Here is a 26,338-nt window from a genome sequence, read left to right as displayed (position 1 = left end):
TGGTGGTGGATGGTTAGCTAGTGGGAACTGGATCAGCACCACCAAACAGCAGGATGATGGTGCCGACTTTCATCATAGCATCATAGAATATCAGGGTTGGAAGGGACCTCAGGAGGTCATCTAGTACAACCCCCTGCTCAAAGCAGGACCAATCCCCAACTAAATCATCCCAGCCAGGGCTTTGTCAAGCCTGACCTTAAAAACCTCTAAGGAAGGAGATTCCACCACCTCCCTAGGTAACCCATTCCAGTGCTTCACCACCCTCCTAGTGAAAAAGTTTTTTCTAATATCCAACCTAAACCTCCCCCACTGCAACTTGAGACCATTGCTCCTTGTTCTGTCATCTGCCACCACTGAGAACAGCCGAGCTCCATCTTCTTTCAGCTGCTGAGGTCCAGGAACAGATTAGAACCAGCATTATCAGGCCATGCCTTTAAGAGTGTGTCACTCTGGGAGGCGTGTGTGGCCCTAGCTCCCCGAGAAATGGGCTGTGCCCCTTTTCTGGGGGCCCAGGCAGGTAAACTGAGGGCCTGGTGCCGAACATAAACTGGGGTGAATCTCTCCTAATGATTCCCACTCAGCCACGAGTTTTGTCGGGATAGCTATTTCAAGCGAGAGATGCTTTTATGGGAAGGAAAAGAGTGTGGTGTTGTGAGATACAGGCCAGGTCTACACTAGAAATGTTTGCCAAGCCAATTATGTTGCGGGGGGGGGGGGGGGGGGTGGAACACGCGTGATTTTTACCACATTTCTGCATGGTCCAAGCCAAGACATCAGGATCAGAACCCAGGTCCAGAGCTGACTTGCCCCAAAGTTTGGGGCCATCCTCTGGCCGATGGCGTATCTGTTTGTAAAACAGCTGTGATGTCTGCAGACCTGAAGTGCCCATGTTGGGCCCACTTTAAAGACGTCCCCCCACCTCCCGTCACTGGCTCTAAAGGCATCAAGGTGTCATGGGCACCAAGATCCAGACTTGATCGCAGTCATCTTTTAGGGTCTAAAATAGCCAGGTACCTTTTGTTATTTCTCTTTCTGCCTGTCCAGGTTCCATCCTCTGTAACAGGAAGTGCCATGGAACAACCACTTATCCAGAGGTGGCCAGTCCAGAGTTCCACACGTGTCAGATGTTCGGGGGTGTTCTGACCGGATTTGGAAAAGTCTGCTGGGCCTGAACCAAAACCCCAGATCAAAACACCCACGGCATTGTGGAATGTCACATCTGGGGGGATCTACTTCCAAACCACACCCACCTGACCAGTGAATGTACACCACATGCAGATCTAAGAGCCTTTGTCTGGGGGCACTCCAATGGGCTGACCCATCAGAGAGTCTGAGAGCTGGCGCAGATACATTGGCTCAGCAGGATGGTGCTTCCTTTATCAGACCTGACGAGCTGATTAGTGCAATCTGTAATTCAGTCCATTTATGAACTAGTCAGTTACACTGCAACTCAGCTTTCTGTTTTCACAAAAGAGCTGTGAAAAAAGCGATAAGTTTAGGAAAGGCTGATCATTCCCCTGCAATGCCAAGCATAATTAATGGAGTTAATATATTATCTTTAAAAACACAGCTCTCATTTCTTTCACAATCAGCAGCCAATAACCGTAGTTATAGATTGACTCCATGAACAATGTCGGGTGTATTGACTAAAGTCCTCCCCGCGACCATAAAAAGCGTCACTCTCCAAAGTCCCCTTGGAAATCCCAGTGGCGCTCTGCAGGAGAATGGGGAACAGTTCGGAAGATTTGTCTCAAACCAAGGTGAACATGTTGTTTGCTATTACCATATTTTCACTCCCTCCCCTTCCCTCTCCCCAAATGCATCCATTTCCTTGCTTACCAGTGTTTGCTGTAACTATCTGAGAAGTGGGTGGCAAGCTATCTGTGCTGGTTGTTAGAAGGGGAGGGGAGCAGCAATCACAGGTTCTTTCTTAGACTTGTGTCTGAAGTTAAAGGCAACTTATCATTTGATCATACTTGGAAGCCAGATTTCACAGAGCGCTTCCCTTTGGACTGACTTATTAACCATTCGCCATCTGGCTTAGAAGCGAAGTGGAAGCGACTTGGGCCCCAGTGAGGGGTGACTCCGCTATGCCACTAAGGAATGGAGCACTTGACATCAAAATGTGACTTAATAGTCAGAATGAATGAGGTTCAGGTGATGCCCTTTTGTCGCTGCTGGTTCCTCTCCTTGCCCTGCCTCACCCTGGGCAGCTCCCCCCTTCGACATGGCCCAGGGAACCCTGGCAGCTCCACTATGTGTTCACGGACTCAGCAAAAGCCTTGCAAGGTTCTAAGAATCAGGCCGAGACTGGAGGTCAGGAGACCCTTCAGTCAGGCGCCAGGAGAGAAGAGAGCTGGAATCCAGGCCCCAGAGGGTAAGAACCACAGACGGAGAAATGGGATTCAAGAAACTGAGGACTGTTGGGTTTTTTTCTCAGGTAAATTTGCAAGGAACTTGCCTTCATTTTGTACGGGATGCTGTAATGCGGGGCCTGATGCTGCTTGCTGCTGAGCGCATGCAGCTGCCACTGAAGATACTGGGTGTGAAGTGCATTGAACACCCCACAGCAGGCTCAGCCCTTTGCAGGATTGGGCCCATCCTGTGGAGGATTTAGTGTGACCCCTTTACAATGCAATGTAGCATTTATTCAAGATCCACCTTCCCCTGGCAGTGTGGAGGAGGGCAAGGAGGGGTGTTAAACACTAGTGTATTCTATAGCAATGATCCAAACCCTGGCAGTGTTACCAGTGAAGGGAGAGTGATCTGAGCACCAGGAACTCCTGGCTGCTAATCCCAGCCCTGACACCAATGGACTGGTTGACCTTGAGCAAGTCACTTACTCTCTCTGCCTTGGATTTCCCATCTGTAAAATGGGGGTGATAGGGCACTACTATCTCCTGGAGTGCTCTGGGGTTTAACTAGTGCTCTGTAAAGGTCTTTGAATGTGCTACACAAGTGGTGACTATGCTGTTAAATCCATTAATTTATTTTAAGGAGGGCTATTATGTAGCTATGTAACTGCCATTTGATTTCTCTGTACTGTACCTTTGTGTTTCTAAGGCCTGACCTACACACCGACTGATATAGCTATTACAGTTAGGGAGTGTGACTTTTCACTGATATAGTTATACTGGTACCACCCTAGAGTAGATGCAATTATACCAGTATAAAGGTGCCTCATACCAGTATCACTCATTCCCCTTCCTGTACGGGGGTGCTCTGCTGGTATAAGCACATTTATACTGGTTTAGCTGCATCCACATTGAGGGATTGTACCACTTTAACTATACCACTCTGATAACGTTAGACCCATATAGTTAAAGCCGCACAACTTAGATAAAGCCTAATCTGCTCAGCTTCAAGGCCAGCAGCCATTGTGTGAGCAGCATTGCTGCAGCATGTCACAGAGGAGACACACACACCGTGCTCTCACTGAGATGCTCCATTTGTTCTGTCTCACATTGCTGCTCCCTGTAATGTCAATCAAAGCCACTCAGACTGGATGGTGATGGCTGCTCTTTGCGTGGGGAACAAAGACCAATTCTTCACTCCCCAGTGCTGTGGTGAGTCTCTCTGGGTTCCCAAAACAGACAAGCTGCTTTTAGCAACAGCCACCAGCCTGGTGGAGACAGTGGCAGCCTTCCAATCCGTGCTGCCTGTTATGTGCTGTGATCTTTTATTTTCCTGGTGATGGTGCTTCCGCCAGCAGTTTCTCTAAGCAGTGACTTGCTTTGTCTTCCATGTCCCTCGGGGAAATGCAGAATGGAAATGCAGCTTCCGCCCAGCACGAGGGGATCCCTGAAATCATCACTGAGAATTCGTATGCGAAGGAGCCGGAGAGTGAGGACAAGGTGAGACCAGTGCTCTGCCTAGGATGCCAGGCAGCTGAGACTGCAGCTTGCCACTAGCTTTAGCTGAGGGAGGGGTCCATTGTTAGGTGAGGGGCTCAGCTGAGCCTTGACCGAGGGGTGGCATATGGCTGCACTGCCCTAGGGGTAGACCAAGGACCAGGCTGGGACTTGCGGAATCACAAACTGCCCCTCTTTGGCTCCATGGAAGAGGCAATCTGTGCCAGCCCTTTACCTGGTGCACATTACTGCAGGCTCAGCTAGCATGCTGCGGGGATGTCACTGGCCAGGCTCCACCCACTGCCTCCCTGCCACCCCTTCTTCACCCAGCTGGGTGCAAGGGCGGGTAGTGGCCCCACAATTGCTGCCAGCTGCGATACAGGCAGCCACCACAGGAGAGGAAGGGGGGGGCACTGTGGGCGCATTGAGCACGTCACAGTCTGCCCCTAAAAAAGTGACACTCCTTGTCTTTAAAGCTCATTGTGGGCTCATTCCACCCTATCTCCTTGTCTCTCTGTTGCCCCCCGCCCTGGCTCATGTACCAGCTGGCCTGTCTCAGCACAGTGGTGGGGCTGGGTCCAAAGCCCATTGCATCAATGGAAAAACTCCCATGGAGTGCAACTGGCTTGGTACGAGAGCCTTCTCCTCTGCAGCCATTGGTGTCTGCAGCAGCCCTCCTGTAGCCCACTGACTCGCCGGGTATTTTCTGAGCTCCCTGGAGCGTCGTCCCTTCCCCTCTGAAACACAAACATTGAGGCCATTGCAGAATGTGGCAGAGTTACAGCAGGTCTTTATTTTTCTTTTTGTTGGTCACTGACGTTCCCAAAGTCGGGGACATTTTGAAAAGGGATGGAGTGAAAAAAGGGAGGGGAGGAAATAACTCTCGTCAGTGGCGTTCTATTTCACTCAATGGCAAAATGGGGGGTGGGAGTGGGAGGAGTGGAACAACAATGACCCTTTCACATCTAAAGAAACTTCACTTTTTGAAAACTGAATTGACACACCAAGAATTCACTTAATTTTCCTACTAAAGATGATAAAAAAAAACTGAACAAAAGAGTTCAAAGGGAGATTTTTCATTTGAAATTTTTTGGAGGAAGGGACAGGTATTTTGACCAGCTGTAACTGCGAGAGTCGAAAATCACTGGGGCTGGTAACGCTAGCGGGAGGATTGGGGATGAAGCACTGGATCTGGGCAGTGAAGCCAGAGGCTTGGTGGTAGCAGAGGATCTTTTCTCTGGGTCTTGGCAATTGTTCCTGGGCCTTCAGGGGACTACATTCACAGATTCCAAGGCCTGAGGGGACCATTCTGATCAGCTGGTCTGACCTCTGTATAACCCAGGCTGGAGAACCCAGGCAGTGAGGCTCGCATCTAGCATCTAGCCCATCGTTCCTGGCTGAGCTGTAGCATCTCACTTAGAAAAATATCCAGTCTTGATTGACGGACATCAAGTGAGCCAGAATCACCACATCCCCAGATCAAGTGTGCCAATGGTTAATTACCCTCACTGAAAAATTGGCACCTTGTTGCTAGTCTGCATTTGTCTAGTGTCAGCTTCCAACCACTAGATCTTGTTCTGCCCTCTGCTGTCAGAAATCTCTTTCCCTTGCAGGTACTTATAGACCGTGATCAACTCACCTCTTATTCTTCTCTTGGACAAACTAAATAGACTGAGCTTCTTTATTCTCTCGCTATAAGGCAGGCTTGGCAGACACCACACCATTCTTGTAGCTCTGTTCTGCACCCTTTCCAATTTCTCCACATCCTGTTTGACATGTGGCCGGCAGAACTGGACCCAGTATACAATGTCGTGTGCAGAGATAATAGCACCTCCTTAGTCCTACTCGATATGGCTCTGCTCACACATCCAAGCATCACATTCACCCTTTTAGCTACAGAATTGCACTCGGAGCTCCAGTTCTTTTGCCCCCAAAGTCCTCTGCAGCATCACTGCTTTCCAGGCTCCTGTCCCTCTTCCTAAGCGTGACCCATGTTCTTCGTCCTTTGCATTTGGCTGTATCAAAAGGCATGTTGGTCAAATGAGCTGAGTTTACCAAGTGATGTATAACTGACCTTGGTCCATCTCGCCACCAATTTGTGTGTCCGCTGCCCATCTTACCAGCAATAATTTTCTCCTTCCAGAGCTCTGAGAAGGATAGTGAATAGCGTTGGGCTGAGAACAGATCCCTGCGAGACCCCACTAGCAACAGGGAATGTTGCAGGGGTTTAGGACTAGCTGGCAGCTCCCTTCTTGGGCAAAAACCCTCAAGCAGCAGGGCCCTTACCAATGAGCTGGTGGGGTTAGAGGAGAGCAGTTCTTCCCTGTGGATTGCCACTCTGCACCACATCCTTATGCACAGCATTCCTTGGGAGCGGAGACACCCCTGGAGAGGCCTTTGCCCCTTGCCTGTGAAATTCAGACGCCAAGCCTGCACTTTGCCCAGGAAACACTAGAGCTTTTGGAAACGGCAGGCAAAGGGCCAACAGCTGTAGAACTCCCGGGTAGCACATGGGGTAACACAGGGTGAGAGCCAGGCCCAACTCACCGAGTTTTGGGGCCCTGTGCACTCTGGAAATTGGGAGGGGGCCCACCACTTTCCTCAGACTAGAGCTCTGCTCCGCCTGTCTGCCCCCACTTAACCTGGCAGCCCCCACACATCCCAGCAGCCCTGACTTCCATCCCGCTCAGCCAACATCCACCCACTTACCCCCAGCCCCTCACCCACCGCCTCAGGGACCTTCCTGGCCACCAGCACCCCCTCCCCCCATCTCAGCACCTTGCTCCCATCCCAAGCTAGGGCAGCTCCCCCTGATCGCAGCCACCCTGTTCCGCTCACTCCCCTGGCCGCCCCAGCCCCGCGCTGCTCAGGTTTGGCCCGGCAGCTCCCCTGTCATGATTGGAGCGCGTGGGGCTGTGACCTGGCGCATGGGGTCACAGCACCACGCCAGCTTGGATTGGGCTTGTTTCTGGTGGGTGGAGGCTCCCTTGAGATGGGGGCTCTGTGCAAGTGCACCCAGTGCATGCTGGGTAATCCCGGCCTGCTCTGAGCACTGGCCCTAGGAATGTGTGGCTAATGAAAACAGCAGCGCAGTGGAACCAGAGGCTTCAGGGAACCGGAGACACCAGTGCTGGGTCTGAGTGGTGACACCCAGAGCCTCAGGGGGCTGTTTGGAGCTGGCCCCAGGGGGGCTGTGCACGAGTGGGCAGGGAACAGATTGCTTTGTCAGGAGCCAGCCAGAATCCCACTGGAAAACGCAGGCCCCTCTCCCTGCTAGCCCCTCACCGTCTGAAGGGAGCATGAGAGGTGGGGCAGGGTGGTACTAAGTTCCCTTCCTCCCCTGCTGTGGGCATGGAGTAGGGAACACACTGCACTGGGGACAGAACTATTGCTCCAGTGTGGGCTCCCTAGGAGGGGCCAGCCAGATTCTCGGCTGGGGGCTCCAGCTGCAATGTGGCCTTTGCAGCAGGCCCGAGGGCTCTCAGGATAGATTGGGTGAGTATGTTACTCCAAGACAGCCAGGGCATAGCAGATATGTCTCAAATCTCCCTGCACTGGGGCAGTCGCTTCAGAGACCAAGTCATGGGGGAGCAAGGAAATCCGCTCACATTTGATTTCTGTCAAGCTTCTCAGCCTAACCGCCAACCTCTGCTCTCTGCCCCTGCTGGTGCTGAAATCGCCCTTTCTCCATTTCCAGCGCCAAGCCACAGGCACAGGGAGGGAGCAGAAAGAATTCGACATGATCTATAAAATTGAAGATGTGCCCCCATGGTACCTCTGCATCCTGCTCGGCTTTCAGGTAAGAAAGGAGAGATCAGATCTTGCTTCCAGTGCCCTGTTATGATCATGACATACACACAGAGAAGTTAGTGTATTCTATGGTTTTTAATCTTTCTGGAAGGGTGCAACGCAACACCACTTTATGTCTTAAAATCCAGTCCCTTACCAACACAAAGAAACAAAACCAGAGAGAGAAAAAGCAGGCTGCTCCCTAAAACAGGTATTACTCATTGTCTGGTGCAAACTAACAGTGGCTCACACACTTCCCTACAGAGCTCTGTAGCCTGCAAGCAGGACCAGGACACCACTGAACATCTAAAGTGATCGCTGTATAATTTTAATACAGTTTTCCTTATACCACGTGCCCTTGTACGTGACTCTTGAGTTTTGATCTCATTAGCAGTGGCAAGAGCAAACCCCTGACATTCAGAGGTCCAGCACAAGTCGCAGTGCATCATTTAAGTCCCATAGCACATTGGGACTTAAGCGGTACCATGGCCTTGTGCAGAGGCGAACTTCACTCTCTCTGGGAAGATCCACCCAACAGCCCTCCCCTAACCAAAGACTCCTTTCCCTTCCCTGCTCCAGCACTACCTGACCTGTTTTAGCGGGACGATCGCCGTCCCATTCCTCCTGGCAGAGTCCCTGTGTGTGGGAAAGGACCAATACACGGTCAGCCAGCTCATCGGCACCATCTTCACCTGCGTCGGGATCACCACGCTGATCCAGACCACGCTGGGGATCCGGTAGGTTGCACTCTATGGCAATTGTTCTCCACGCTTTCTTTTGGCTGTTGGTCCCTGTTGAACCATTGCACGGGAAGTTTTGAAGGCGAGGCAGAGCGGTGGGCGATTGCAAATGAGGCTTTTCCTTCTTGATCATGCAGACTCCCCCTGTTTCAAGCAAGCGCACTAGCCTTTCTGGTTCCTGCCAAGTCCATCCTGGCCCTGGAGAAATGGAAATGTCCCCCAGAAGGTAACTGAAGCTTCATGTACATCCAGGTCATGTGGTAAAGCCCATGAGTCACTTAACAGCCCCTCCAAGTACAACCCTTATAGCTAAGGGTACAACAGCAGTTAAGGCCAGAAGGAGCTCACCAGACCTCCACTAGCCTGATCTCCTGCAATATTAGCCTAACAACCCCACTCAATACCTGCACACTAATCCCAACAACCAAAAGGGGTCCAAGCCCATAGGAGACAGCTCTAGTATGGGCATGGACTAGGGGGGGCTGAGGTGCACCAGTGCCCGAGGCCCCTGCAGTGGCAGGGAACTGATTAAATGAGAAATACCCGGAGGAACTTGGCAAGCGACCTGCTTCCAACAGCACAGAAGAAGGTGAAACCCACCAAGGTCGCTGCCAATCTGAGCTGGGGAAAATTCCTGCCTTCCCCCATATATGGCGTCAGTTAGATGCTGAGCCTGTGAGGGGGAACAGCCAGCCAAGTGCCTGAGAGAGAGAACGCTCAGTGTCATGTGCCAAGTGTCATGGCTGAAGCACAGCTATCCAGAGGTAGTATTGTCTAGTAGGAAAGGGCACCAGCCCAGGAGGCCATGGCTGTGCCCAGTTCCCTCACCTGGAGCCAGTTCCTTCCTCTCTCTCTCTGCCTCTGTTTCTCCTCCCACACTGGTCTATTTAGGGCACGTCTACACAGCAAATGAAGGTGTGATTGCAGCACCATTAGGCACGCCAGGGTTAGCCTTAATCCAGCTGGTGTGGGTAATGTTGATCATGGCAGCGCAGGCTTTGGCACAGGCTAGCCGTCCCAGTACCAGCCCACCGGCGCCCCTGTGTACATACCTGGGCTGCTGGTCTAGGCCGCTGCATCTCCACTGCTATTGTTGCCCATGCTGGGAAGATTAAAGCTTGCCCAGATATGATACCAGTGTTACAATCCCACCTTCACCTGCAGGGCAGATGTACCCTTCGCCGGTCAGCTCTTTGGGACAGGGATCGGCCCTCACTCGGTGGGTACACGGTGCCAGCACAGCAGGGTCTCTAGATTTCAAGGGAGATGCACCAGTGTAAACAGGACTAGTGCAACAGTGAATCATGCCCTAGGGATCAGGGCCTGGAGCGGTGTTATCCCCGCGCATCTAACAGCCTCGTTTCATGTCTTAGAGGAGATCTACGGCAATTGGACGTTACCACTGAACACGTCTCACGTGTGGCACCCGAGGATGAGAGAAGTAAGCTATGCTCTCTGACTATGCCGCTAGCGGCGTACGCGGCTCAGGGGCCCTGAGGATCTGTCTCACCAGGACACGGGAAAGAAGACTCCCCCCAGACAAACACCAAGCTTGCTTACGTCTCAGCTGCGTTAGGGCCACGCACCTTGGTGTTTATGAGATTCATCCCTGTGCAGGGGGCCAGTGCAAAGTGCAGGTGCCACTTCTGTTCCGTGCAAGCCACAGCAATTTCCCCCTGCTTCTGCAGTCATGTCCGGCCAAGGCACACAAGCAGGAGGGCCCTCCAGGTGACTCTAGCCATGGTTGGGTGCACTTGACTGGTCAATGGGAAATACCTTCAAACACATCTCAGGTCAGTGCTCAGACATGCCAGTAGCACCATAGCTGTGAATGGTGCTGGAGTCTGTTTCAGTGCAGAGCAATGGAGAGGAGACATTGCCTATTAGTTAGGACACTGGGCTAGGATGTGGGATACCTGTACTGAATTCCCTGCTCTGCCCTGTACTTCCTGTGTGACACTGGGCAAGTCACTTAGTCTGTCTGCCTCAGTTCTCAGCTGTGCAATGGGGCTAGCACTGCCCTACCACACATATGATAAATACATATACGATAGTGCAGTGCTTTGAGATTTGCTGATGGAAAGGGCTATGTAAGAGTCAGGTATTGTTATTATCAAGGTCTATGCTGACAGATGGAGAGATACCTAAGTGACACCATCCTCCCTCAGCCCGGGAAGCTCCCATGTGCAAAAAAATCCAGTTTGGAATGGGACATAACCCTCTAGGCTCTAGGGCATAAGCCAGCCTCTAACTATGGAGAGCTAGAAGGAATCTTTCCCTTGGAGCTGGTTAGCCCCTAACAGCCCACTGCAGGTCTCCCGGCTGCTTCCTATGGAGAAGCTGGTGCTGGCCCCAGCTGGAGGCAGGATCCTGGATTAGCTAGATGCCTGGTCTGATCCAATGTGGCAATTCCTGTGTCCAAAGGAAGGTGGACACCAGACAGCACCTCCTGCTGGGAAGTAGGCTAAGACCCAGAAAATGCAGCTCATCACTGGGCTGCCTGGCCATGGCGGAGACTTGCTGGGTTTTACAATGTGTAAAATGCAGTTATTCTCCAGTGGTTTAATCTTCTAACCAAACAAGAGGACTTACTTTACAGCAGCTACAAGAGTTCCGGCTCTCGCGCTGCACTCAAACAGGAGAGGCCTGGCCTGTGGCCTCCCAGACGTCATCCGACTGGACTGACTGCAGCTCCCGGGCTCATTCACGAGTCAGCTTCATTTTACCCAAGACACATTTTATGTTTTTAGTCATTTGCTCTTCTTTGAACCAGGATGCAGTTGTTTAGAATTGCTCTTGCATGATACTGGCATGTCCCCTTATGCTGTTCAACCCAACCTTCTCTAACTTGTGAAGAGCATGGGCGGGACGGATGGATGGACGGACCGACGGGTGGATATATATAATGACTGGATGGATGGATGGATAGATATTCCCATTCCCATCCCAGTCCAAGGTTCTTTCATTCTTTATTCCTTTCCCTTCCTCCATGATGGAGCCTTCCCCAGCACATTACTCCCTGTGGACAAGGGCTAAACCCTTGTAGCTGATGGCCACGGTGTTCTCTGCCCATGTGGGGCAGAATGTGCTGCCTCCACAGCCCCAGGGATGGGGGGCCAGGTTCAGCACCCAAGGTCAGAGCCATGCCAATGCCACTAGGCCGCCGGGTTCATCCCTATCTGTAGCACCTGCGCGGGCGGAGAAGCCTGGCAGCATGTGGCAGCTCTGAGCTGACCACATCTCCACACCTCACATGCTTTCCCCCTCCCCCTTTTGCACCATAGATCCAAGGGGCGATCATCGTGTCCAGCCTGGTGGAAGTGGTGATCGGGCTTGTGGGGCTGCCAGGAGCACTGCTCAGCTACATTGGACCTCTCACCGTCACTCCCACCGTCTCCCTGATAGGACTGTCAGTCTTCCAAGCTGCGGGGGACCGCGCAGGATCGCACTGGGGCATTGCAGCATTGTACGCTCCTTGCTTATCATACAGAGACCAGCCACAGGGCTCACAGAGTGACATGCTGCTAGCACTTAGTGTCACACTCTCATGGGTGTGCATATCTGGAGGCAAAATCTGGCCCTTAAGCTCCAAGTTACCCCCAGCTCAGGGTTAAATTCCATCCCCAGACACCTTTGCTGATTGCAGTGGGGTTTGCCCTATAGACCTGATCCTGCTCTAATTGAAGCCAATGGGAGTTTTGCCTACATTTGCACATTTCATATGGAAAACGTGCAGTGCTGCTCCATGTAACTCACAGCAATTGGTTTTTCATAATCAAGATCACTTGATAATGCGTATTCAAGCCAAAAAGGGGGACAAAGGTTGAGAGGGGAAGAGCAGATGGCATTAGTCATTGCTTTGCTGAGTTTTCAATAGGCTGCGAGGTTCAAAATCTGTCTGATAACTGATTTGACTGTGTGCCTGTCTATCCTAGAAGCATATAGGACACCAACCACCACCATATCTAAGTACCAGAGCTGACTGAAAATACCATGAAAGTTCAACCTGTGTTTTTGTTCCAAATTAGGATGAAAAGTTGAAATATAAACAATTTTGGCAGAGCAAAATGTTCTGAAAAAAATTCTATTTGGAAATGTCAAAATATTTCAGCTCAGTTCTACACTAAGCCGTGTGTGCCTGAGCTGCAGTAGTACCTCATGGGAGTTATACTTCAGATGCCTCATGCCTCCATTCACCTCTATGGGCCAGGGTCCCGAGCCATACTACATCTCCCATAATGCATCAGGGGCACGAGACTCTCAAGCGGTATTGTGGCCGTTCAGCATGAAGGGAAACTGTGATGCGCTATGGGAGATGCAGTCCAGTCAGGGAGTCTGGCCAATAGAAGAAAATGGGGGCACAAGGCGCCCAAATTACAACTCCCATGAGGCCCCACCACAGCTCAGACAAACACAGGTTAACGTCAAACTGTCCCAAAACAAAACATTTGATTCAGTTTGATCAACCAAAATGTTTTGATTCAGCTGGACCTGACCCAAATAGAAAAGCAAAAAAATTTCCTCTGGAAAAATCTTGATTTTGCAGCCATTGCAGGAAAGAACATTTGACAGAAAATTCCTGACCAGGTCCACTCAGCACCCAATACATCCTGCTGTTGTAACCCAGCTAGTGAACAGTGGATTAGCTTACTCCAGTCAACTAAACATACGTAAGGCAAACACCTCACCAGGATTATCCTTCACCATTTACTTGTGATACGTTCTCAGAAAACAACGGGAATTCCGAACTTAGCAGACACAAAATGATGAATGGGGAAATTGGTCACTGGCACCGCCAGGCATGTTTGCCACACCGGCATGGATTGTATGTTCTTCTCATACACCAGATCTGTCCTCCTTCTCATTTCTGCATAGCCCAATGGACACTGGCTTGCATAGACTGGCCCATAACTGGTTAAAAACATTGGGTTCAAATACACTATTGTTAATATTATTCATGGTAGTGCCCAGGAGCGCCAATCATGGACCAAGCACTAGGTGCTGTACAAATGCAGACAAAAAGATGGGCCCGTGCCCAGAGAGCGTACGATCTCTAGACAATGGTGCAGTTCGGCCCTCAGGGAGTTCCCCTTCTGCATTTCCTAGGGATGTCCTAATGGCTCTTTTTCTCTTTTCAATAGATCCATTTTTCTGATTGTTTTATTTGCCCAGTACCTGCGAAATACGACCTTTCGGCTGCCTGGGTACAAATGGGGGAAAGGCTGTATTGTGTTCAGGCTACAGATCTTCAAAATGTTCCCGGTATGGACAGTCCTGTCCTCTGCTAATTACCAGTAACGGGTGAAACCTCCCACCGCTCAGAGGTCTGGGTCAGATACATACCAGGGGGTCTCAGGCCTGTGATGGAAACGTCTATGAACAATCTAGTGCTGTTGGGGCTGTGGTGTCGGGCTAGCAATCACTAGCACTTACTGCTGGGCTGGAAAGTCAGAAAACGTGGCCATGGCTGTGGCATTTTGGCACTAACCGTGCTGGCCAGAATCCAGGAAAGCAGAAATACTTGGAAATGTGAAATAAATGGGGGAAAGACTGGAGTTAACCGAACTTTTCCAGATGTCAAAATACTGTCCTGGGTGGGTGCGTGCGCTGGTGTTACCACTGCCCTCTAGAGTATGGACTGGATACTATTCCGCTGTGTGGCAGGGTCTTGCTACAGCTAAGGGCTGAGAAAGCTTCTTCAACGGGGACTGAATTGTGGGGTCGGATGTGCTAACTTCAAGCCCTGCTGTTGCCATGCTGGTCTCAGCAGTCCCATAGCACAGGGATCTCTGTGAAGCCTTAGATGGTCCTGGAGTTGTTAGTGTAGGTTGGGGGTTGAGACTCCATGGTGGGCAATTCTTGCAGTATTTGGAGCAGTTCTCCCATCCGTCTTCCGGGGGTGTTGCTGCTCCGTGTGCCTGAACAGTTATGTTACATGGGCCTCTGTTTTTCATCCCCAGATCATCCTGGCTATCATGGTGGTGTGGCTGCTGTGCTATATTTTAACACTGACGGATGTTTTCCCACACGATGCTGAGGCATATGGCTACAAGGCCAGGACGGACGCCAGGGGGGAAATCATGTCAATTTCACCCTGGTTCCGCCTTCCGTATCCTTGTGAGTGAACGTGAGATTCTCTCATGACTGGCTCTGTCTAATCACGAGGGATCGGGGAAAGTGTTTGCAGAAGTGTACACGCGTTTTCGTGCAGTGCACAAGTCAGGTTTGCCTGCCATTGGTGCACATAGCAGCCCAGCTTGCAGGACACTTTTGCACGCTTCCCCAGACAAGGCAAGGAGCTGGGGCACCTTGCCCCTGCTCAGTATCTTCCACTGATCCTCAGAATTCGCCCCCTTGTTCTGCTCCCCATGCTGGAGCTCAGACTAGGGGAGCGAAATGACCCTTTCCCCTAACCAGATACTCAGCAGAAGCTGCTGTAGGGAAAAGATCACCCTCTACCACCTCCCCTAGTGCACAGCACTGCGCAGGGCCATTGGGGTCCATACTGATTCACAGGGAGAGGAGGCCACTGGTAACTCCCACAGCTGAGTGGGTGGCCCGGGAGCAGAGGAGAGACACTAAGGCTGGCCAGGCATGGCCTGAGCTGGCATCCTCCTGCACAGGCACCGCCCCTGTGGCTGGCTGCACCACCAGAGCAGAGAAGAAAGCTAGGCAGTTCTCAAGGAGCATCCTGCAGCAGCAGCAGCATATCCCCAGTGTGTGTGTGTTGGGGGAGGGCTCTAGGGGCTTGCAGCTTCCCCCACCCCCACTGCCCCACAGCTGTGTTTGGGCTTCCCGGGTCACCTGTGCCAAGCACAAGTCCACAGTGCGCTTTGTCAGAAGGATAATGGGCTGAGCAGCCTTTGCCAGCACACCCTGTGTCTGGCCCTTTGAACTGGGCAGGGCACGGTCCTAGAGCGGCTCCTGAGCGGGCATGGCCATGTTCAGGGCTTGGGATGCCCGGGGCAGCTCATCCCTTGCTCTGCTTTGCCCGATGCAGGTCAGTGGGGCTTGCCCACCGTGACGGCAGCGGCTGTGTTAGGGATGTTCAGCGCTACCCTCGCTGGCATTATTGAGTCCATCGGGGATTACTACGCCTGCGCCAGGCTGGCGGGGGCTCCAGCGCCACCCATCCACGCCATTAATAGGTACGGTATGAGCAGCTCACCCGTCCCTCTAAATCACACAGGGGTTTGTGCAGGAGACACAGGGTTTGCACCACAGCAAGACGATTCCTACTGGGCAGCAGTGGGTGGGAGCCAGGTAGGGTGACCACACAGCCAGTGTGAAAAATCAGAACAGGGGGTGGGAGGTAATAGGAGCCTATATAAGAAAAAGACCCAATAATCGGGACTGTCCCTATAAAATCAGGACATCTGGTCACCCTAGAGCCAGGACACCTGAGTTCTAGGCTCACGTGTGCTAGCCAGGTTTTCAATGGCCAGCGTTGGGCCCCTCAGTAACTTTGGCCTGGCTTTCTAAGGGGCTGCGCACCCAAAGCTCCCATGAGGGCAGCTGGAGCTGTGGGTTCAGCACCTTGGAAATGTAGGTGCCGAAACATGGCTGTTGGTGCGACCATTTGTCACCCAATTTTGACCCCCATAACAGGCTACCATTTGGCATCCATAAGCTGGCTGAGCTCGGCCTCCCCAGGTGGTAACTGGACAACGCTCCCCATCTCCCCTGTTTGTCGCGCATTTAGAACATGCCACATGCTGTGCAAGTGCCTCGGGTGTGGCAATGCGTGCCGAACCCTTTCCCATCGCAAGGGAGTGGAAGCCGCTGGCTGGAAATTCTCCCACCACAGCCCTGCCCTGTCTGCACCCCCTCCGGTGGAGACTGTGTCTGTCGCATGCAATCTGCCCCTAAGCGCCCTCATGCATCCCTGCCCTCTCCAGATGCTGCCCTGAGAGCTGCCAATGCAATGGGAAATGAAATTTCACCAAACGAAATTAATAGGCAGCAGGTTTAAAACAAACAAAAGGAAGTATTTCTTCACACAACGCACAGTCAACCTGTGGGACTCTCTGCCAGAGGATGTTGTGAAGGTTCAAAAAAGAACTAGATAAATTCATGGAGGATAGTTCCATCAATGGCTATTAGCCAGGATGGGCAGGGATGGTGTCCCTAGCCTCTGTTTGCCAGAAGCTGGGAATGGGGGACAAGGGATGGATCACTTGATGATACCTGTTCTGCTCATTCCCTCTGAGGCACCTGGCATTGGCCACTGTTGGTAGACAGGATACTGGGCAAAATGGACCTTTGGTCTGATCCAGTGTGGCCGTTCTTATGTTCTTATGAAATTTCTTGGGTTGGCTTGTCTGTTTCCAGAGGCATTTTTACAGAGGGGATCTCCTGTATCATAGCTGGGCTGCTGGGAACGGGCAACGGCTCCACATCCTCAAGCCCCAACATCGGCGTCTTGGGCATCACAAAGGTACCAGCCAGTGAGCTTCTTTGGACACCTCCCCTCTGTGCTGAGTCAGGTGGGATCGCTGTAAAGCTCTCGGCACCTGGACTGAGCAGCCGGTGCCCAGCACAGCTGCCTGCCTCTCACCTGGGCTGCAGAGAATATCAGCATCTTCCACTGGCATCCTGCTTATTTTGTGGGTACAACAGAGGGTTCAGGGTTCAGCCTATAAAACCCTTCATAGATCCATAGACACCATGGCCCATGTTTTTTTCTTATGATGTAGCCCCTCTATGATGCTATTCCTAAGCCATAAAGAGGACTTAAACAGCCCATGCAATTCTCTGCTCCTGAGGCTGGAGGGGGTTCTACAGCAAGCACAGAGCTGGCATAATAGCTCTCTCCAAGCCCCTGGTGTAGGTCATGGGCTGGGGAAGCAAGAGATCAGGCAGAGGGATAACAGCACATGGAAGCTGACACAACTTAGAGCAAGTACTGGGGCTGCTCTAAATTGCACCCAGATGGCACTGAATTAGGGAGGTGCTGTGGTAGCTTAATACCATTTTGTGTGCCCACTGTAGAACCGAAGCAGCAGAAACTCTGGCCTACTCTCCCTCATAGTGCACTGGCCTGGCTGCTCCGCTCAGCTGAACGTTGGTAGCCCCAGATTTGCTGGGTCTGGGGCAGCTGGTGGAGCGTTCTCAGCAGCCAAACCTCCGTTCTGGGATTCACACTCCATCTGGGCCTGAGTCCCAGCTTAGTGCAGGATCTGTCTAGTTTCTGATGCTGGCCCTGAGGCCCTTCCCGGTCACTGTGTTTATATAATGTGTCTGCAATAGCCCCTCTATGACATTGCTGTGGCAAGGAGAGGGCAGCCTCTTCTGCCCCTGAGACCTTGGACCCGCCTGGTTCCACTTGCCTCGCAGTGCCCAGAGTTCGCTTTCTGTCCCTGGGCACCTGTCAATAAGTCTAGTTATCTATGGTGCTTCTCTGCCCCCTCCTGTGTCTGAGTGCCTCCCACTCCCTGCATTTATCCTCACAACCCCCCTGCGAGGTGTGTGGGGGGGGGGCAGGGGGGAGGGTCCCAGAGCTCGGACTGCAGCCCAAGGCTGGAACTCAACAGCCGCACAGCAGTGAGCCCAAGTCAGCTTGCCCAGGCCAGCTGTGAGGTTTGAATTGCAGAGTAGCACACCCGAAGTGCCTGGCCTACGCACTGTGGGAGCCAGGTCAGGGCGTCCTGAACACATGAGACTTTTTGAGTCAGTTTTCCAGAACCAGAGAGAAGGTTGTGAAATAAAAACGCTGAGTAGAACAATACCCGGGGCCGGCTGCGGCCTAGGGCCTGCATCCGGGTTCCAAGGCAGCACTTTAGGGAGCTGCCAACCTCACCCGTGAAAGAGCTCGACTGGAGGCTGCTCTGACACAGAGAGGCTGGGCTGTGCAGGACACTGGCTCACAGGGAAGGGAGGTGGTTCGTAGTCGGGGCACTGCCTGGGATTTATACGTCCAAGAGATTTATACTTCCTTGTTCTGTGACAGATTTTCTCTGTTACCTTGAGCCAGCCCCCTCCATTCTCCAAGCCTGGAAATGGGGATAAAACATCACAGGAGCGTGGCAGGGCTAAGATTGGAGGGAAGATGCTGCAGAAGGGCTCAGGCTTGCTGTGTTTCTCACCCAATGCAGGGTAGAGCACGTACCACTGAGACTAATGAATAGTGCTTAGCCCATAGCGAAAGCTCTGGCACGCCAGTCTCTCCCCATGAACCAGAACATCCTCCCCCCCTCTTTAATTTCTAAAGTCTGACGCAGCTTGGTGCACTGAGCAGGGAGTGAGGAGATCTGGGGTCTCAGGCACTGCATGAGCTTGCACAAATCACTTCATTTCACTGTATCTCAGTTTCCCTAACCCACTGTCACCCAGAAATCAGTGCCGGAGTCTGGGTATATTGTCAGTGCCACATGTTTGTTTAGACTGTGTCACTCAGTCCTTGAGCAGAGGAGGTCACAGACAGCACCCAGAAAAACCACGTTCAGGGTTCTCAGGCCAAGCACCAGTGCCTGGTTCCCAGAGAGCAACGCTGCCACAAAAAATCCTACTATGTTAGAGAGAGTAAGGCAACGAGCAACTCTTGTCCTGCTTGCAACAGCTCCCCCAAAAGGAACTGTATCACAAACCTAGTAACAACACAGCAGGTCTTCACGGACTGTGCCCTTGTTTGCATGCTGAGAAAAGGTACTGATAAAACTCTGGGTATGTCTACACAGCAAAAACCCTGGAGATGTGAATCTCAGAGCCTGAGTCTACAGACTCAGGCTTGCAGCGCTCCCACTATAGTGCTAAAAACAGCCACAGACAGTCCCACTCAGCCTGGAGCTTGGACTCTGAAACTGTGTAGATCTACCCTACACAGAGGCATCTGGTGTCTCCCACCATAACAATACTTACCTCCTTTGGGAAGTGCTTTGAGATCTCTGGATGAACAGAGCTATATAATAGCAACATATTATTAAGCCTGGAATGACTCTAGCCAATTTGCTTCACCTGCTGCCGGTTTTTCTCTTCAGGTGGGCAGCAGAAGAGTGGTGCAATATGGAGCTGGGATCATGCTTGTTTTGGGAACCATCGGCAAGTTCACGGCTCTGTTTGCCTCTCTCCCTGACCCCATCCTCGGAGGGATGTTCTGTACATTATTCGGTAATGTACCTATAAGGATATGTTGATAATTGTGATCAGCAGGGTGTCAAGGCAAAATTAGCATTAAATTGCAGTCCTCGTTCCTACCAATCATTTCCTAATATATTCATTTAAATGTGATTGACCTAAAAGTGACTTATAGCGCTTGAGCCAGGCTGAGATTTGCAATGCTGCCTAAGAGAGTTGGCTGCCCAGTGCCCATCAACATTGGCTCTGAAGCTCTCCACTTGAAGAACTTGCTTTCCTTTCAGAAGCAGTTACAGGGAACAAAAGAACTGCAGCTACCTAGCATCACTGGGGATAGCGAAGGTAGCAGTGGGATGCACAGCTACTGCCTATATTCTAGGGTTCAAGTTTTCCTCCAAACATAAGAAGTTATACTTTTGTCTCTTGACCCTAAGCGGTGGGGCTGCCAATGCATTATAGCAGCCTTTGGCCTTGTCCATATTCAAAGTCAAATCGGTGTAACTTTAAATCTGTTTCAGAAGTGATTTAGTTAAACTGGTGCAGAATACAGTGTGATCACAGTTACTTCAATTTCAGGCTAGCTTATATTGATTTAGCTTAACTTGGTAATGAATCAATTTAAGCTAAATTGATATAAACCAGATTTAAATCAAATTAAGTGTCCACACAGGTGTTTGCACCGGTCTGATTTAATCAGATTTGGATCGCACTTTGAGGCTTGATCTATACTTCAAAGTTAAATCAACATAGCATAATCAGAAGTCTGAAAAAAATCACACCCCTTACTGACAAGCTGTGCCAGCCTAACCCCCAGTGTAGACGCAGCTACGTCGACAGAAGCATTCTTCTGTTGCCATAGCTAACGTTGTTCGGGGAGCTGGTGTTTCTGCACCAATGGAAAAATACCTTCTGTCGATGTGGCCTGTGTCTATGTGATGGGTTAATGCCAGCATAGTTACAGTGATGTAACTATGCCAGTATAGTCTCCCTAGCATTAGACATATTCTTAGTTAAACCGGTGCAACTTTCAGAATAGAGATGGCTTTAGTGGTACCTAATATTTTGCTTCTCAGTCCCAATGACTCAGCAGGTGGCCACCTCTGCCTCGCACGGAATGCACACAGACCCTCTGTGTCTGTAACAAGGCTGCGTTTTCTCTGTTTGCACATTTGCAGGCATGATCACAGCTGTTGGCCTTTCCAACCTGCAGTTCGTTGACATGAACTCCTCCCGCAATCTTTTCATTCTGGGATTCGCAATGTTTTTCGGGCTGACATTGCCAAACTACTTGGATTCGCGCCCCAATGCCATTAACACAGGTACGCCTCTCTGGATGAAAGCCTCAAAACATGCTTTATAGCCCCTATTAGTATTGCAGTGAATGGAGGACTCTACTGAACTCTTGGGATCGAGTAAGATAGGAATGTGGGTCTCTTGGGCACCATGCTAATGCATGGGACAAGTGATTATCAATATTGCAATTCTTAATGATGATGGAATGACATTAGGAATTTTATGTAGCTTCCATAGGAATGGGGCATGGGGGGCAGGAGGGATTTAGGGCATTTGTCCTGCTCCAAATGAGATCTAAATCCTAGTTAGCTTGTTTTTGTTTGCAGCTGTTGGTCTCTTCTCTCTCTTGATATGTGCCTATAGCTACTCTCAGCATTTCAACGCACAGTGTGCTTTGTAAACTAGATTTTTAGGAACTCTAATAAAACAAACTGGACAATGAGATACGAGATAACACATACACTGAGTCAGCAGGCCTGAGATGCTCATATAAGTAGAATGAAGAGGGAAGGCAGGAAGGTAGGTAGATAAGATAGATGTCTTTGAGTATCAATTTAATCTAATCTGGGCCCACAAATGCCTTAGTCATAATCAAAGTTATTGCCTGGCATCACTGGCATTTATTGGTAGGAAACTGCCAGTCCTCTTTAAATACACACACTAGTCTGATTTTTCTTTTTCAGACAGACGATAGTAGTATCTAACCCAGTGCTCTGTGTTAATCGGTGTAACATTCTACATGTTTTATAGGTGTTCCTGAAGTGGACCAGATATTAACAGTGCTGTTAACAACGGAAATGTTTGTTGGGGGTGGCATTGCCTTCATATTGGACAACACCATTCCAGGTACAGCCATTGCAAGCTTTCACGACAAGGCCTTATAATGCACTGGTGCTGTCAGCGGCTTGAGTCACTTTGTGCGTGTCTGGTTGTATATTGTTTTAGTTATGCTTTCAGTCCTGGCTGGAGAGGTTAAGCTATATTAATTGTGTTGGCGAACTATCTTCTGGCAGAATCAATTAACCAGGGTTGTAGTTGGAGGTAGAGCAGGATTTTTATGCAATAAGAGCCTGTCTCTCTTTGAATAGAGTTAGACCACTGATACTCAGACCTCAGTGGTTCAGGAGTCAAATCAGTGATCAACATTGCATAAAAAGAGCCACAGTTGTGTCAATTCATTGTTTCATTTACTAGTTATATATATTATTCTCACAGCAAAATGAATCACCATGTCTTACTAATCTTTTAGAGTTCTTTGAAGGGGTCAACAAACATATGGACAAGGGGGATCCAGTGGACATAGTATACTTAGTTTTCCAGAAGGCCTTTGACAAGGTCCCTCACCAAAGGCTCTTACGTAAACTAAGTTGTCATGGGATAAGAGGGAAGATCCTTTCATGGACTGAGAACTGATTAAAAGACAGGGAACAAAGGGTAGGAATTAATGGTAAATTTTCAGACTGGAGAGGGGTAACTAGTGGTGTTCCCCAAGGGACAGTCCTAGGACCAATCCTATTCAACTTATTCATAAATGATCTGGAGAAAGGGGTAAAAAGTGAGGTGGCAAAGTTTGCAGATGATACTAAACTGCTCAAGATAGTTAAGACCAAAGCAGACTGTGAAGAACTTCAAAAAGATCTCACAGAACTAAGTGATTGGGCAACAAAATGGCAAATGAAATTTAATGTGGATAAATGTAAAGTAATGCACATTGGAAAAAATAACCCCAACTATACATACAATATGATGGGGGCTAATTTAGCTACAACTAATCAGGAAAGAGATCTTGGAGTCATCGTGGATAGTTCTCTGAAGACATCCACGCAGTGTGCAGCGGCAGTCAAAAAAGCAAACAGGATGTTAGGAATAATTAAAAAAGGGATAGAGAATAAGACTGAGAATATCTTGTTGCCCTTATTTAAATCCATGGTACACCCACATCTTGAATACTGCCTACAGATGTGATCTCCTCACCTCAAAAAAGATATACTGGCACTAGAAAAGGTTCAGAGAGGGGCAACTAAAATGATTAGGGGTTTGGAACAGCTCCCATATGAGGAGAGATTAAAGAAGCTGGGACTTTTCAGCTTGGAAAAGAGGAGACTAAGGGGGGATATGATAGAAGTATATAAAATCATGAGTGGTGTGGAGAAAGTGAGTAAGGACAAGTTATTTATTTGTTCCCATAATATAAGAACTAGGGGCCACCAAATGAAATTAATGGGCAGCAGGTTTAAAACAAATAAAAGGAAGTTCTTCACACAGCGCACAGTCATCTCCTTGCCTGAGGAGGTTGTGAAGGCTAGGACTATAACAGGGCTTAAAAGAGAACTAGATAAATTCATGGAGGTTAAGTCCATCAGTGGCTATTAGCCAGGATGGGTAAGGAATGGTGTCCCTAGCCTCCGTTCATCAGAGGATGGAGATGGATGACAGGAGAGAGATCACTTGATTATTACCTGTTAGGTTCACTCCCTCTGGGGCACCTGGCATTGGCCACTGTCAGCAGACAGGATACTGGGCTGGATAGACCTTTGGTCTGACCCAGTATGGCCATTCTTATGTTCTTAAGTATTCAACAATTGGTTAATAACATAGTAAAAACATCCTGACTGGTTAATAACATAGATCAGTTATTAATTAAATCAGTATTTTAATATCATAGGCAGGAGACACATTAAAGAGCCACTGGTGGCTCATGAGCCTCAGTCTGAGTATCACTGGCCCCAGCACAATAAGGCCCAGCCTTGATTGGGGTCGCCAAGTGCTAAATAATAGGAAAAGAAAAGCTTTTAGAGAGGAATCTATTGAGTAATTAATTCAATATAATGACAGGTAAAACTGATCAGTCCTTCCTGTATATCCCATCTCATTCTGTGACAACTAAGGGTCACTTAGTGATGTTAAAGAGTACTATGTTTATAAGTATGAGGACATATTTTATGTAGCACATACTCAATCTGTGGAACTCACTGCTGCAGAAAAACACTGGCTCAAACACCATAGCAGAGTTTGTTTGTTTTTACAAAAGGTGGGATAATCTTACAAATACTAGCAAGATAGCTAGCGCTACAAGCTTGATCCTGTCCTGTTTCCTGCATACAGAGTTCTCATGGGAACTCAGGATCATTTTAACTGCATCTCCCATCCATTGATAGTGAGGTAATGCAATCTCATGCTTTCAGGTATAAAAGGTAGGGGTGTATTTCCCCCCCCACACACACACCTCCTTGTAGAGCATTGAACAGTTGGCCAGGTACATTTTTCTGTCTTTTTGGAAGCATCAGGCCCTGGCCATTTCAGAAGGCAGGATACCAGCCTAGTCAATGGTCTGGGCTGCTGTGGAACAATCCTTTCTCCAGACAAGTGAACTACATCCAGTGGCTCATTACTTTGAATGAGTAAGCTCTTTAGTTATTTTGCTGTCCTAACACTCAGGATCTCTTGCTCTCCCCAGGGACACAGGAGGAGCGTGGGCTGGTTCAGTGGAAGGCCGGAGCACATGCAGACAGAACCACAGCTGCAAATTTGAAAAGCTATGATTTTCCATTTGGAATGAGCGTGGTCAAAAGGATAGAGTGGTTCAAGTATGTGCCAGTATGCCCTGTTTTCAAGGGATTTAATGCAAGAACAAAAAGGAATTGTGACACAATGGAAAACATACAACATAACACAGACAACCTGTTCATATGTACTAAGGTCTGAAAGACTCCTGTAATGTGACAGGCACAGGTCATTCAGTGCCAGTTAGGTACAATGTACCACAGTTCTAGTTCGTAGGTTGATGAAGAGCTGTGTCAAACTGAAGAGGGGAGAACATGGGGATCAGTTCATAGGGGTTCCCCCATAGTTTTGATTCATGTCCCTGTGGAGTCTACAAAGGGCAACACACCCTAGTTTGAGTCAGTCATCTTTATGCTGTGCGCTAAGCATGTGTGATAGCTGTGGCCTGCTTACTCTTGAGATAGCACAAGCCTCCAGTATTGTACATCTGGCTAGTGTGTGTCAAACCCAGCACCTCAAAGCAGCTCAGCCAAAACAGCAGAGTTGTGGATGGACTGACTTCAAACCAACGTTTGCAGTTTCCAACTCTAACCACAAATTGGTTTAAGATTTGTTCAAAACTTGTCTCAGATTCGCTGGAATGCTCATGAATCTAGGCAAAACTAGCCCAAGTTTTACACAGCTCAGCTAGTCATTGTGTGTAATAAACTGCTATCCAGACACTCTGGGCTAAATTAATTTCTGGTGTAACTCCATAAACTTCAGCAGAATTATACCAGGGATTAATCTGGATCAGCACAGCCACCATGGCACACTTAGTATGGACACTATAGCATTTTTTGTTGGGATAATGTATTTGATACATTAATATTCCAGATCACTTGTTTCTGTGTTTTTATTGACAGTGGAGATAACTGCCCCTTATATTTGCCTCACTAGTCCCGCAACGTAACCCTGGAAAAGTTTATGTTGGATAGCTCTGCTACACTGATCTGGCTTTCCTATTGCCTGTTACATTGAGTGTAAACTACCTTGGCCTTTGCCACACTGCCATTTAATGGACAATAGTTAAGATTTTTGTGAAGCATGTGTTAGAATTCTTGATCTGTCATGCACGGAGGCCTATTAACATCCTGAATCCCTGATCCAATGGGCTGAGGTTCAGCAGAACCTTTCGGTAGCACAGGCTCTGATGGATAGCCTCAATGTAGCAATGACCTCCATATTCAGCAGTTCATGACCAGAGTAAAGGAGTATTTTTCCATCTTGTGAAGAAAGTTCTGCTAGACAAATGATGCACCAACAGCTGAGCAACTACCTAGCTTTCAATAGCTTGCATAAGCATAATTAGATCTTAAATAATTGTTCATCATACCCAAGGATGAATAGACAAGCTCATTTTCTGAACTGCTTTGGCTCTGCAGGGCTAACAGAGCTAAATGTTTGCATCCCTGATATGAGAAATTGACTCTGAACACAGATCAGCTGAATAATGCCTTTGTGACCAGTCACTTTCCAGAATTGCCTAGTTGGAAACTTCTGCAAGAAACCCTTACCAAGACATACCTGCGAACGCATCTCCCTAGGAAATGGAATGCACAGGCACTGCAGCTTGACTGGACTGAGTATGGGTATGTTTAATGCAAAGGTGATCCCTCCCTGGACCTTGATGAAGTGCCGTTAATACCAAAATGCAGCTTGTGACTGGACATGCAAGTGTGCCTGAGCTCCCTTGCTGATGAGTGATAGGATCTAAAAGGGGAGGGTCTCTATGTGACTGACTAGCAACGCTCCCAGAGAACACCCACTGCCACTTTGAATATCATTAATAAACTTCTCATACTACATACTTCGTTCGCTCTTTTCTGTTGTCCAAGTCATTTTAAAGATGCTTGGTTGCATCATTACTCTACCCACTAGTAGGCTCCTACATATAGTGTATGCAAGTGAGAGCACTTAGCAGCCACATGCCCCCATAGCATCACATCTCAGAATTTAGTCAAGTCTAGGCTCACCGAGAGTTTGGAGACCCTTCCAAAGACAATGAAGGCTAGAGGAGGAAGTGGTGTTGGCAATGCAGGAGCACTC

At 49.4% G+C, this 26,338-nt stretch overlaps 1 protein-coding gene across 1 annotated transcript; it reads left to right on the top strand.

Moving 5' to 3' along the window:
- Positions 1-1,696: 1,696 nt before the first annotated feature.
- SLC23A1 (solute carrier family 23 member 1) lies at positions 1,697-26,055 on the top strand. The gene is made up of 15 exons (XM_039483235.1): positions 1,697-1,760; positions 3,765-3,854; positions 7,549-7,650; positions 8,220-8,377; positions 8,518-8,606; positions 9,754-9,821; positions 11,665-11,846; positions 13,522-13,642; positions 14,341-14,497; positions 15,381-15,528; positions 16,712-16,817; positions 19,357-19,486; positions 20,629-20,772; positions 21,497-21,592; positions 24,204-26,055. The coding sequence occupies exons 1-15, from the start codon at positions 1,725-1,727 to the stop codon at positions 24,449-24,451; spliced, it is 1,875 nt and encodes a 624-aa protein (XP_039339169.1). The 5' UTR covers positions 1,697-1,724; the 3' UTR covers positions 24,452-26,055.
- The last annotated feature ends 283 nt before the right edge of the window (positions 26,056-26,338 follow it).

This window comes from Mauremys reevesii, linkage group 8 (assembly GCF_016161935.1).
Source record: "Mauremys reevesii isolate NIE-2019 linkage group 8, ASM1616193v1, whole genome shotgun sequence".
NCBI classification, from domain to species: domain Eukaryota; kingdom Metazoa; phylum Chordata; order Testudines; family Geoemydidae; genus Mauremys; species Mauremys reevesii.
The sequence above is the reverse complement of the archived record's forward strand: the minus strand, read 5'-3'. Positions and strand labels throughout refer to the sequence as shown.